This window comes from Corvus cornix, chromosome 1, assembly GCF_000738735.6.
Source record: "Corvus cornix cornix isolate S_Up_H32 chromosome 1, ASM73873v5, whole genome shotgun sequence".
Taxonomy (NCBI): domain Eukaryota; kingdom Metazoa; phylum Chordata; class Aves; order Passeriformes; family Corvidae; genus Corvus; species Corvus cornix.
Window position 1 is genome coordinate 53,484,912 of NC_046332.1, and position 14,420 is coordinate 53,499,331.

Sequence of the window (14,420 nt, forward strand, 5' to 3'; positions counted from 1 at the left end):
GGTTTGAGTACAGTTTTTATTGGAATGATTTGTTTTGCCTTCCCTTTCCAGTGCTTCTGTGTTCTGGTATCAATGTTAGAGAATGAAGAGTGGTTTTGTATCACTGGATATTCTGCTCTTAATCAGAGAATGAGTGAAAGAAAGCTAATGCTGAATTGCAGCTGTAGTAGGGTATCTTGTGTACTTTGCACTTTTGGTGACCAGCATAACAAAGTGATGTTCTGTATGCACATCTGCAGCCATGACAAAACTGCAGTTTTATTGAGGGATTCAGCGCAGTAAAGCAGGGGTCAGCAGCCTTTGAGGAAAGCTGTACAGAGGTTTTCTGTGTCAGAAGATTTTACATGTTTACAAGTGCAGGAACAGCCAGAGGGTGCTGCTGCCTGGACACAAAATATCACTGACTGCTTTCCTGGCCATGTCTTTCAGCTGTGCTGGATGCTCTGACTATCTGGAAGGATTTGTTTGATTCAGTGGGAGTTGAATAAAACAGTCCTATTTGATGCTTTTCATAGGAGTCAGTGGTTTGCAGTTGTCACCCAAAATCTTTGTGGGCCTGGGTTTCTGATGCTTGTGTCATGAGTTGCTGAACACTTGCCATTTCCCAACTTTTGTCAGGATGCTGAACAAACTCCCCCATTTTTCTTGATGCCATTAGTTGCATTCAGTGTTCTTCAGGAATGTCCGTGCTATGTTATGTACAATTCAAAGGTAGTAAAGGTAGTACTGCTACCCTTTTTGGCAATAATATTAGTTTGGTTGTTGAGTGGGCATTCCTGCTTCTTACTTTGTCTGGAACAGGCTGCCCTGGGAACTGGTGGAATTGCCATCCCTGGAAGTGTTCAAAAAATGTGTGGATGCAGTGTTTAGAGACTTGGTTTAGTGGTGGACTTGGCAGTGCTGGACTAATGGTTGGACTTGATGATCTGAGAGGTATTTTCCAGCCTTAATGACTATGATTCTGTGTCAGTTTTGAAACAGCCTTTCAACTTCATTTTCTTTTCACAGCATTTTGCTGCTTGCTTGTTACCTTGCTATATCAGCTGGACTATAACTGTCTGAAGTCAGATTGAATTTCAATTTTATTCTTAAGCTTTTGACTTCAGGACAGGGAAATAAAATCATGTTTGAAAAATAACATATTACAAGGCTTTCTTGTGGGCTGCTTTCATTCAGATGACCTACATACTCAGCAACAGTCAAGCTAACTTTAGCCATGATGAAATTGAAGAGAAGCTGTTGGCTCATATTGTTGAACATTTAGGAGGCTAAACCCGTTCCATTTTTTTGCAAATGTTTATTTGGATACTGTCTTTGCTGTAGTTGTGGTGCTGATGATTCCTAGATAGCTGTAACTTTCCACAGTGTCTACAATGGAATAAGGTAGTGGAGGGCTTAGCACTTGCTTTTTCTTAGAAAAGTGAGATGCTTAAAACTGTGTTTTAATAAATACATACAATGTAGCCTTTAATTTCATTGGAGGAAAGCTCATTATAAGAGGAACAGAAGTCAGAGTATGTGTTTAATGCTTATTATGAAGGATTTGTAACTCTTCCTATAAAGAGTACTGAACCTGTAAATGAAAACAACATTAACATTATTTCATTTTGGGGCCACATTTTCAAAGTGTAGTATGGTTTAAATACATAAGTTAGGCATGGAATTAGCAGATCATAGAATCATTGCTTATGTGGAAAAACTGACTGCAATTGCATGCTTGTCTTAAAATAACTTAAACATTTCTGTGTTAAAAAACACCTTTGCTAATAATTGGTAGCCCAAACCAGAAACCTGACACAATCTGAAACTTAACACTGAGCAAAACAGAACCTCAGTTCATTGCTTTGTGTTTATATTTTAGTTACAGAAGAGAATGAAATGACTGCCTCAGATTCATTGGATGTGTGTTTGGTTGTTTGTGTTGCTGTTACCTTGCCTGCCCTCCAAAGGGAATGTGCTCAAACCTGAAGTTCAGATTAAAAAACTCTAAACTTTTTCAATTATTTTGAGCAGGACTATGCTATTTTAAGTCTTAGAAAAGATATTTCTGCTATTACTAGAAAATTCATGCAATGAACGCTTTTGGTCTGCATAAAGATTCATTATGAACTTTACAGGCATAGAAGTTTTAAGCACTTTTAGACAGGTGGATGAAAAATAGATCTTGTTCACCCTTTCAAGTTTTCCATACCTCAATAACTTGAGTCACTAAGTCTGAGCAAACAAAATGATTGAATGTTTTCACTTTTTCCATTAAAAAGCTTGAATTACAGAAATATAGTTGATTTTGGGTTGATTTGAAGGTACATATTTTATGCTTCACATAAAAATCCTATTTTACAATCTGATTTCCTTCCTCTTTATATAAATTATATGTGTATATATATAGTAAACTGACCATTTTATTCACCAAAATAAGTTTGTTCTTAATCCTGAAGAGTCTGTGGCTCAGGTTTCATAGGTGAGATTATTAATGCCTTTTTATTTTAAAATTCTGCATTTGCCAAGTAAAATACTTTTATTCACTGACTGGTAATGATTGCCAAAGCATATTTAAAACAAAGGCCCCACCAAGCTAGTAATTTTCTCTTTAGGTGCTTGCACTGTGGTAAAAATCTAAGATACAGGTTTTTAGAGCAAAATGTTACATATACAGGTATTCACTGACTAAGAGAACAGTGTGTGTTGCTTGGAAGCCGATAAGGAAAATGATTCCTGTCTTTGTGCTAGGCCCCAGTGTTTTACTGAAGCCTATAAATGTCTATATGTTCCCTGAAAATCTAAATGGCTGTGACCCCAGTTATGAGAGAAATTTGGTGGTTTGAACGATTTTTAGGAAAATACTTCAGATGCAAAATTACTGCATTGTTAAGGATGGTAAGAGTTCTTGGAGAGCCTGATGCTTCAGAGTAGCAAGTACCTGCTAAATGGTGCATAATGCAGTTCTTTATTACTGCCAACAAGCTGTGGGGTGTTTTCTTTTGGCAGAGATTCTGCAGTAACTTAATGTGAGTGGACATCTGAAATGAGACATATGATCTGCTACTGAAGCTAAAGGAGCACTGTGATGCTTCACTCTAAGACATGCTCTGCAGTTCTGTTGGGGATTTTTGTGTGGCTTTTGTTTGGGGGCTAGGGAAGGCCATGTGGAAGAAAAGAGTTAACAGTTGCAAAGAAACATGCATATTTTGGCAGAAGTCTGTTTGCTATCAGTATAGGCACAAATAAGTTTCCTTTATAGGGAAATTTCTATTTTAACTACTTCAGATGTTAATCCAGCTGATCCAGCCCATTTGTAATTTGAATTGCCTGTGAAGATCAGTTCCTGATGCTGGAATGTTCAGCATCTCTGAGATCTTTCTATTGCCTATAATTTTGATAGAAATTTTTTGAGCACATACTGCTCGTCCAAAGAAGAGGCTAATCTGGCTTCCTTGACTTCTATGACTGTTACACGTTCTTTTTAAGGAAATTATGCTTTAAAACCCCAAACCCCACTGTTTCCATGGCTGTAGAAGTTTCCTGGACTAAAGAACAGCATGCTGTTTGTATTGATTTCAGTGCTACTTGTGAGGGATTATCCTCCTGAAAGGAAGAGCATGCATACCTGTATTAGCTTGTCTCAGGAAAAACATGAAAGGTCGGTCTGCTTTAAAAATAGGTGTTCGAGATCTTTTTAGTAAGACCATTGCTGTAATGCAACAAAGAAAAAACTCATTCAAATGCATCTGTTTTCTTTCTGTCTTCTGTACAGTGCCCTCAAGGTCTGATGGTTAGTACCTTGACTATTGAGTTGCTCCTCTGCTTTAAGACTGAAAACAACAACTTTATCCAACAGTGAAGTTAGTCTGGCAGAATTAACAAGTCAAGAGTTGTGAGACTACATGCCAGTGATTTGTGCATATTTCAATGCTGAATGGAGTCTGCCTGGAGTTGGATATCAAAAGTAATTTTTGTTGTCATTACATCCCTAACTGCTGAAGTCATACCATGCTATTGCCTCACCTGTTAGCCAATTCCTAGCTATGCTGTTCTGGTGGAAAAGATAAGCAAGGCACAAAGGTAGTTCCTTATCCAAATGGGAGACAAGCAGCAGAGAAATACCTATGTCATCCTGGAATTTCTCTTGTCAGAGCTCTCAAAAAACCCTAAGTATCCTCAACTCAGTTTATGACTGTCTTTCCTCTCTCTGGTTGTGGGTTAATTATTAGACTAAATAAAGAGTTTTTAAGAATTATGATGGTTCAGCTATTACTAAAGTACATTTTGTTTAAATGAATTCTTTGTAGCTATATAGTGTTAAGAATACATTGTCAAACACCCCTCCTCCCCCCGCCCCAAAACGAAATCCACCAGATCTGGATTATTTTTTGAACAGTTAAAACAATGAAATTAGCTTGAATATTCAAGTGAGACAGTAAAACTAGTTTGAGAGGCACTATTTTAGTGCTTGTAAAAAAAACAAATGTGCCTAGTTTCAAGTTGTCATGTCATCTGGACTAGATCCAGAACTTTTAAAGTAAACAATAAATGTAATTATGCTTTTAAAAATCTGCTTGTTAACTTGGTCCGACTGCAGTTAAGGGATGTTTTGGCATTGGTTTCAAGGGGCTAAAGATCTATTCCCCTTAGTCTTTGGTACATAATTGAAGTCACCTAAAAGCTTTTATTTTGTATGAGGCTTTCCACAAAGTAATTAAAAATATTAAAATTGTTACAAAAGTTAAAACTGTACAGCTCTGCAGAAAGGTTGACTTAGTTATGTTAGATGTTCTCTGTACACCTACATATGTAGGTGTATAGACACATATGTGTGTCTTATTCGGAGTTGTTTCTAGAGGAATACTGAATACATCAGTGCAGGTGTGCTCAGGTTCTTTTTGGCATTGCAGCTGTGGGATGTTGGAGTGAGGGGATGTGCAACAGGTTGGGCACCACAGTGAGATGCACTGCTGTGCTCCCTACATGCCTCTTGAATTCCTTCCTGGGAGCAAGGAGAAGTGGTAGAGTGTCCTGGTCCCCAGCCAAGGACCACCAGCATTTGTGATGTGAAGTACATCTATCATTGGTGCAGTGCCAGATTTTCTCTGGACTGGCAAAGTTGGTTTTTCATTTGAGCCATTACACCTTAGTTGGACATAAAAAATTAAAAGTTCTTATGAATAATTAGAAAGGTAAAATGGAAGTATGTTAAATACAAAAGTTTGTTAGTCATACATATAAATGCTACAGTGGTTGGTTCTTTTGTTTTAAATAAAAGACTAGTAGTTGGTTTTGTAGTGATAAACTCCAGAAGTGACAAGTTTGAATATTTGTTTTACCTGTAGCTCCCGATGCCTTTGTACCATCTTCTGTTACTTCAATCTCTGCTTTGTGAATAGCTTCTGAAATATAAAGGCTATCTTGCTCTGCAAAACGCCAAAAATTAATAAGTTATTTTCTGCATTTCATTATGAGCATATTTTTTAAAAATAATCAGAATGCTTTTACCTTTTTGTCCCCTGCAGAATCTAAGGATCATATAACTATTAGGTATTTCAGCCATCTTTGACCATTTTCCTACTATGTGCATAACAGTGGATTAGATGCTGAATGGGAGTTACTAGTTTGAGCGGTCTCCAGGTTGTGGTGGAAGGCAAGGTTACATGGTGAGAATAGAAACTTTGATTAACAGTGTGAGGACAATCAGAGAACCGAAGAACCCTTGGAAAGGAAATTGTAGAAAAACTGCTCTTCAGGAAGAAACCATGGGACTGTGACATAAAATGAATCTTGGAAAAGAATTAATTTCAGAAAGATAGTGAGGAGAGTGTTGCAAGTCTGCTTCTCTCCAGCTGAGTGCAGAGGGCAGAAAATGGGAAGGTTGAGAGTTTTTTCTTTCTTCTCTGAACTCAAGGTTCAAGTCCAACGTGTAAGTGACATCAAAGGAATGCTAAAAGAGTATTTTATCTACTTGCCTTAATTTTGTCCTGTCAGAAAAACTGGGATGGAAGCAAGCAGGACAAAACTACAGAGAGGCAGAATTTAAAAAAGTAGATAAATCTTACACATTTTTGAGAAAAAAAAAATAGATGCTTTCAGGTATAAAAAAGCTATTCCAGGTCTGAAATGAAGTAACACATTTGTTTGCTAAACGTGATCTGAGAGTAAATGTTCTGAAGATTATGCTTCTGCTTCATACAGAAGAGGAAATGAAAACTTACCTATTTTTTTTTTTTTCAACTGTATCTATTGGTTAAGATACATTTTCCTTGTAAACTCTGCCTTACAGAACTCTTAGGCTACCTAGAACTCTACTCCTATGACGCAGAAGAATAGAACTGAGAAGGGTCTCAGCATATCCTTTGTTCCATAACCCTGCCAGGGCAGGATCAAATACTTCTACAAGCTTTATCCTGTATGCCAAAAGCCATGGAGTTGTGAACATAGGAAGGAAGCTGCTAAATGTTATTGTTTATGGAATTAATTTCCCAGAAATATTTATCTTATTTAAATAGATATTAACTTTATAAAATACATCCTTGTGTAGTTTATCAGTATATTAATATTTGTTTGAAATAAGCAAAGCAACAGTGGCCAGTAACAAATTATTTTAATGTGCATCTATGTGCAGTCTGAGATCTATATTGCAACAGAACGTTGCTATGTTCACTTTTAAAAGCAGCATAAAAAACTCCATGAATAATGTGCTTTCTGAGGTTCATCCCAGGAAAGCAACTTTTCTTTAAAAGCAGGTTTGTCTGAATTGGAGCGATTTCATTTATTCACTCACATGCGCAAGAATGTGAGCTGCTTGCTGGGCAGCTACCACTCCAAGTCTTTACTGTGAGCAGAAATTACTAAGTTGATATATTTTGTTGCTGGAAGGAGTCAAAAGAAAAAGAATAGATAATTTGGGTTCTTTTTTTTGTGTTTAATATTAAATGGGGACAAATTTTCCGAGGAGCAGAAGAATTTCAGTGTACCAAACCCAAGAATTTAATCATAAGAGCAGTATTTTAGCAAAGGGAAAGCATAACTTTGTATACTGATTACTGGATTAGCAAGACAATATAGCCTGGGCATAAACCAGTATTCTTTGCAGTGGCAGGAGTTGGAATATAGACTTGTTGGACCAGCATCCCTCGCTGTTAAATAACTATTTAAAAACACAAATAGGAATGCAAGTTTTACTAAAGCATCCTAAATTTCTGAATAAATAGGCATTTTTCCAGGCCTATGCTGTGTTGACAGTTTTAATCTTAAAGAGAAGAAAAAAGTAAGTTCAAGACCAAAATCAAACCTTTTTCAGGTTCCACTTTCCTACAGAACAGCTCAAAATACAATTGCAGTTGAGCGTGAATTGTGCTTTAGAGTTTCACAGATAACGAAGTACAATCACTTCAGAAGACCCAGGTCTAACAAATCATTCAAATGTAAGAGTTTACAACTATTGTGTCAAGGATCATTTTGTATTCAGTCAAGCCTCTTACCTGAAATGCCTTTAAAATTAGCAGTGATAGGATCAAATGCATCTCTAATTCCCAAGGCAGAAAAAGCTGTCTTTAGGTCAAAAAGGCTTCGGATACTAAACCTGAAATTAATATGATAGACTTTATTTAAATGCAGGATTTGTAGAGTTTTGTAGAATTAAAAGGTGTTAACAGACACAATTTATTTCAAGCCTTTGCATTTCATCCATCTCTTCCTGTTTGAGCCCAGTGCATTGTCTGATTAAGTGTACTTGCAGAAAAGCAGCTCACCTACCCCTGAAGACATTAACAGAAGGAATCCCTCTGTTGCAATCAGATTGCTATTAAGTCTTCTTGACGTGTGAATTCTGCATTTTCCCAAAGTGTTCTCTTTTTAATGTTTTTTTTTGCTGTAGCAAATGGCCCTTGGGAACATTTCCCTAAAATTAGCTTAAAGAAAACAAATACTAATGTACAAACTGTTTTTCAGTCCTTTGTTAATGTGATGAATGCATTGTAGGAGAGGTGTAATGAAGCCCTTCCTTGCTGATCTGTATAGTAGATACAGCCACACAAGGCCTTCTGCACCTCATTCCTCCTACTATGCAATGTCATAGGAGTAGATGGAAAATATCTCCAGCATAGGTGTTTGCTAAAACAACTGACTAAAGTGGAAAATGGATGACTGAAACCTGCTTTGTGCATGGAAAGGTGGTTATGGCTGCTGGAGGGAGGCCAAGCTCTTTGTCCAGTGCTTTTTTAGTATTCTGAAAAGTTTAAAAAGATAGAAATAGCATGTACTTACAAGGTTATATATTTATTCTTCCTTAAGCTAAGAAAAAAATGAGTGTGGGAAAGGCCCACCAGCATTTCTCTGTTTTAGATCCTTAAAGGATTTATACCCCAAACAAATTGTAAGTAAAAGCTGTAGGATCAACAGAAATACTTAGGTTTTTTTAAAACAGTACAGGGTATAACTAGAAAGTCTTGTCATTCCTGGCTCACCTCTTTGTGGTTTAAGAAAGGGTTAGAGCATCTCTGATCATGTGATGAATAATGAAACCAAAAGCATGTAATTTGATTTTGCTCACACACTGCTCATGTCAGCACTGTTGCACGGAATTCTGACAGCTGAAGTAGTGAATCCGTTCTGCTAACCTTGCTTACCTAGGCAGAAAAATGTCCATCTTTGTTCTCTTCAAGCTGTTGGCCCAGAGGGTTATGGTTTTGGCAGAAAGGTGAGACTCAATCTGGGACAAAGGTGTTCTTTTGTGGCTGGGAAGCACTAGGAACATGCTGAGTTTCTCCCCCAGGTAGGGTAACTCGACCACGCTGAAAGCCTCCAGAGCTGCAGTCTGGAACTGACCTTTGGGTGGGCAAAGAGAGATTTTATTTCATCATTCAAGTGGGAAAAAAACCCCCTGAACCCACAGTCCTTGCTGTGGTCAGCAGACAGTTCAGAACAGCTGTGGTGGGGTGGAAGGAGTGGTCTCCAGTGCCAGGGCTCCTGTAGCCAGCTCAGGTTGCTGTTAACTCACAGCAGTCTCATCTGAACAGAGCTGAGTGTGTCAGAGACAGATATCTTGGCAGAGCAGTTCTAATGCCACTCATGGTACCTGAAGCACCACCTCAACAGAGCATGGATATTTTATTACTTTTTCATATAACAGCTGTCAACCTTGCTCAGAGTGTGGGGACAAAAACCCCAAAACTACCAAGGCAATGACAGCAACTGTGATGACTCTTCCCACAATGTATGTTCTTTGAATAAACTTACAATTTTATAATATTTTTCAGTAAAATTTTACTACAGTAGACAGGAATTACAAAAATAGAAAGCAGAGTGTCCTACTTAATTAATTGAAACCTACTTTGGCTCATGTTTCCATCTTTACTACCTTTAAAAATCAATTTTAACCTTGTTTCAAGAAACAAATAGTTCTATTACACAAGAGCTAGCATATGCTTATTTAAACATGAACTATTTATTTCTTTTTTATTTAAGCACCAAACTTATAACTTTTGAAAATCCAGGTGCAGAGACCTCTCACAATCAGATGAAGGTTGCAAAAAGTAGTCTCAGAAGTAAAAGTTGGAGAGCTTCCAAACTTGCATTTAGTTTTACAGCAATTTGTAACAGCCATTTAAAAGTACCGTTTTCATCCCACATTCCAAAGAGCAGTTAATCCAGGCATTTCTAATGGTCTCTGTTATACAGTAGAACAGATTCAGCTGTCACAATTTTGCTTCCTTATTTTTCCATCTGAGAATCCAATAGGTAGCATTTCAGGAACACTCAGCAATAGCTAGTGGGCCAGGAGTTAAATGCAACTTAACTACAAGGCGCAGATGAAAGCCTTACTGCCTTTACTGCAGGCCATCCAAAATATTAATTCTACTTCTCCTTCACCCAGGTGTAGCAATTCTATCTTCAAGGGTAGATGCTCACACTCTCTGAGTCAGGGGTTGTAAATAACTGTATATAGACAGCTTGTGTTCATAATATCTGAATATTTGGCAGTAAATGCGTAGCTCCAGGTTGTCTCAAATATTTAGTGTACAGTGTTTGTAAGTTTTGTAGATATGGACTAGATAGGATTCATTATGTGTTGATTGTTCTGCTAGATTACATTTTGGACTCTTAGATGAGCCCTCCTGCCTTGCAACATGGAGAGAGAATTGCTCTGTTAAAACCAACTCCCAGCATGTGGATCATTTGCTGGAAAAAGATGTTCTGGTTTCTAATGGACAAGCAAGGAAGATTTATATTTGCAGTGCACTGGACATGAGTGGTTTAATTTGTAGGCATGCTGATATTTTGAAGTCAGCACATTCTGCACAAAGGTTATACAGTCCTTCTTTATCAATTAGAAAGAAAGCCAAAGACTTTAGATAATTATTGAGTCAGAACATTTAGTGTTCCTTGCTTGAACTGATTTTGAGCATCCCATAAGGATTACACATATGCTAAATTAGAATTCAGACGTTCTTAACAAATTGCTTGGAAAAATGAATATGTAAAATAGTTGTGGTGTTTAAGAAGTGTGTGTGAACAGTAATGTTGACATTTTCTTAGAGCAGTCTTACTTGTCCCCAGGCTGGTTTGTTCTGCATGGCAATGTTAAAAGGATAAACAATGTTGTAAATGGTGCAATTGATAACAGGCCACATCTTATCTTTCTCACTCTGTGTTTTGGATCCTGGTGGGAGACAGCTGCTAGCATTTAATAATGAAGGAAAGTTATCTCAGTCCTCTGTTTAGTTGTACTGAACCAGTCTTTTGCATTAATTTTAAAGTGATTTGTTAGAAATGTTTCTGGATTTTTTAGAGACAGAGATTGAATTGGCCCAATCAAATCTGACAATCAGCAAATTTTAAATAATCCCTCTATTTCGGCTTTCCTCAAAAGTCTCTCCAGCTGCAGAGAGCTCACACATTTCAGGCAGGAGGAAAGGTGATCCAAATATTTTTCTGATTTTCCTCTTCTGTGCAAAAATTTAGTGCTTTAGCTACCTACTTAAGGATGATAGGATGGAGTCTATGTTTAGGCAAGTGGTCAGAAGAGCACAACAAATGATTTCACATCAAGTTTGCAAGGACTCTGGGGCAAATATATGGTCAGACAATGCAGCTCAGCTGTGGAATTCCTGGTCACTGGCTTTACCTGAGCTCTCTACTTGCATAAGCACTGGTAGCCCCCTGCCTTCTCTCATTTAATAATCTGGGGCCTGAATGATCACCACCCCAAGAATATGAGAAGAACTTGGATGTGGAATTGCAAATGAGTCAGCAAAGGTTTTTAATAGCCTGAGGTCTCAGTTGTTTCCCGTGACTAGAAAACAGGAGTACATTTGTAAGAGAAAGAAGGCAATCTGGGAAACTTTAGGTCTGTCTTTGAGAAGTTTTAGGGCTTACTCTGGAGAAAAGAATGATCAGGTTGCAGAGGGAAATAGAAAGTGGGATCAATTGAAATATCACAGACTAGCAAAAAAAACTATAAACTTTTTTGGCTTAATAACTACTTTGATAGAAAGGCATAGATCCAGCCATCTAGTTTTAACTAAAACATTAAACACGGTTTCACTGTGCCACTATTTACAGGTAGAAGTGGTGGCACTTAGAACAAGAAAAGCAAGGCAGCAAGCAGCCACTTGAAGGGAGAACCACAATGAGCAAAGGTAAAAGAGGGGCTCCCAGGTTGAAAAGGGTCACTAGTAGCTTTCCTAAGTGTTGTCAACACTCAAGACTTCTATAAAAGACAAACAGTGAGACTGCCATGAAGATTGGAGTGGTGGACGTCAACTGGTGATTCAAAAACACACAAAAAAAGTTATATACCTCTGGAGATTTCCCTCCCCTTGATTTACCTAGGAAAAAAGTGCCAAAAGGAAAAAGGTCCAGGTGGGGCCAACCTTGAGTAACTGCCCCGAGCTGGTTCTGCAATACACTATGCAAGGTATTTTTAGCAAGGCATAGAAATGGTGAAAACATTTTATCAAGCATGTGTATGCCCTCATTAGAAGTTTTGTGTACATTTCTGGTCATTTATTTTCTAGAAAGACTAATTTAAATTGGAAAAGTGCAAAAAAGAACTAGTAGAGAATTTGGAGCATTTGGTTTTTGAATAGTTTAGAAGAGCCTGGCATCTTCATCTTAGCTAACAGGAAATTGAGAGAAAGCTTGGTGACTTGCAATTAATTTGGGAGTAAATATCAAAACTGAAGAGAAATTATTTAACTTAAAGGATAAAGCAGGCGTGATGTTAAGATACAAATTTGTCTTGAAAAAATTTAGATTTGGAAATGGAAAGATTTTTACCCAAGTGCAGTTCTGAAATTTAGAGCAGGAGGGAAAGGAGCTTTTTATGTTTTGGAAGAGATTGTATAGCTAACTGGCATAACTCCTGGTGGCAGAAAATTAAGCCTGCAACATGAGTCCTTCTGTCAGCAACCCACATACACCAAGCCTTTTCAATGTAGCCTACACTGTATTCATATATTATACAAATAAAAGTTTTACCTATATTTATACTGTTTTAAGCCCATGCTAAGATCATCCACTGATTTAGTACAAGTGACATAAGAATTTCTCCCCTTTTTCTTGCAGAATTTGTCCCTGAAGATCTGCAGTTTTTCCCTAAAGCCTTGGAGACAGGCTATGACCAGTGCTACAGGTCTGCCGTGCTGGTGCTCCTGGTTATACTCTGCTCCCTCTGGTGCTCACACATTCAAGGGACAGTGATTAGGCTGAGGGGCCAGGAAATTTCTTATTCATCCAACAAATCAAATTGGTAGGGGCTTAATATCGTTCTAGTCTTAATTGCCCCTCTGTCATGGGGTCAAATGTGCTTCCTGCAGTACCCCCTTCCTAGCCAGCTTTATTTAACCAGCTCCATGCTATTGTAAAGGACTTTGTATAGTGCAGTACTCTCAGTCTCTCATCTCTCTTTCTCCTGGCACATTACATTGGTGCCTTTTGATATTTTCCTACAGCTTGCAAGTTTGTTATGGAGTACTGGGAGGTGTTGGTCTGTGAGGGATGGGACAAGGACAGTAGCTATTTTAGGAACCATTTTGAACCCAGGATCTGTTTCATGATTGCCTGAGATTATGAGGAGTCAATTTGGTCACCTGGATGGTCTCTTCATTTGATGGGACTTCTTCTGTGACTTCTTCAAGTTGGGAAAATAACGCATCTTAGTGTGGTATCTGTGGAAATTAAATAAATCTGTTCCATGTTGTACAGTCGATCAAATATGGATCAAGGACAGTTACCATAGTTAACTTCAGCTGTGTGGTGCATGGTAGGCACTTTCAGGGTCAAGCCTTCTGCTGTGGTAAAAGGCAACATCTGGGTATCCATAAAGGAAAACTTCTTTTGCCATATGCTTCTGAAGTATAGGGTGCTCACCAGGGTGACCTGGCTGAGTGACGACCCAGCGCTCTCCACTGTCATCCCACGCACATTCCCATCTGCATGGAAAAGAGAAAGGGAGGGGGACACAGGCAGTCCTACATGCCCAGGCCTAAAGGCCAGGCCCATGTGACTAAGTAAAGCAATAAATATGGTCCAAGGGGAATTTGACTGTTCCTCATTAAAACTGAGAACACTGCAAAGGATTGCCTTTTTAAAATAATCAGAACAAGGCCAAGTGGTTTTCCAGCTTGACATTGCTCATGGATTCAGACCTATTCCAGCTCTTTCTTCACATTACAAATGAGTGTTAAGAATTAGGTTTCCTGGCTTTCAGCCTTAGTTTGGACAACACGGATTGTGGCAAAAAACTGTATGCTTGGTTAAATGGAATTTCTCCCATTACTCTTATTTTACATTTCATTCATGTGCAACCATTTTTGTGGGTCCCTATGTTACCTGCAGGGTCAGTGGTGATCCATTCCTGTATGTGGGTTGTGTTGGGGTCAGTGAGGTTGTTTTGCAGCAGGCTGCTGTTGGCCCAGCGTGCAGCGCGCTCAGCGAAGTCGGGCAAGAGCTGCACACCCACGTCCACAAAGAGGGAGCATCCCAGCTGGACCACTGTGCCTTGGATGGAGTCAGCTACTGCTTCATCCACCGTGTGCAGGAAGTCCTGCACGCTTCGATCTGCCAGGCAAGAGAGAGAAACTGCAATAGTTGTGCTGAGGCTAAGGATAGCAGAGATCGCCCCACGGCTCTGCAGCTCTCAGTTCCAGTGCTGACACTGGTGTCCTCTGATTGTTCAAGCCCTGTAACAACTGGAGCACCCTTGACTTTATGGGGTATTACTGTCAAGCGCTGCTGCCAAAGGTGGTGATGCACTGGGCCTTGGCAGCCTCTCTTCATGTGTCTGTAGAAATCACTGCAGTGCAGATGTGTCAAGCGGCTGATCTCACACCAGGCTCACAGCTCTGTGCAGACACAGTTCTTAACAGTGCATAGGTATTTATTCTTTCTTGAGCACTCTCTAAATTCCCGTCAGTGAGGTCTAGTGC

At 38.8% G+C, this 14,420-nt stretch overlaps 1 protein-coding gene across 2 annotated transcripts in view; it reads right to left on the reverse strand.

Moving 5' to 3' along the window:
- Window positions 1-890: 890 nt before the first annotated feature.
- SERPINE3 (serpin family E member 3) overlaps window positions 891-14,420 on the reverse strand; it is a 35,499-nt gene continuing 21,969 nt past the window's right edge. Inside the window, exons 3-9 of one of the 2 annotated variants that reach the window (XM_010400397.4) lie at window positions 13,825-14,052; window positions 13,227-13,424; window positions 8,619-8,817; window positions 7,473-7,573; window positions 5,322-5,408; window positions 3,608-3,691; window positions 891-1,573 (exon numbers count right to left, since the gene is read on the reverse strand). In XM_010400397.4, coding sequence (XP_010398699.3) covers window positions 1,533-1,573; window positions 3,608-3,691; window positions 5,322-5,408; window positions 7,473-7,573; window positions 8,619-8,817; window positions 13,227-13,424; window positions 13,825-14,052 — 938 coding nt within the window. In that variant the 3' untranslated portion in view covers window positions 891-1,532. Of the gene's footprint in view, window positions 1,574-3,527; window positions 3,692-5,321; window positions 5,409-7,472; window positions 7,574-8,618; window positions 8,818-13,226; window positions 13,425-13,824; window positions 14,053-14,420 lie in introns of those variants that run through there. The other variant, XM_019286370.3, reaches the window with a different exon arrangement.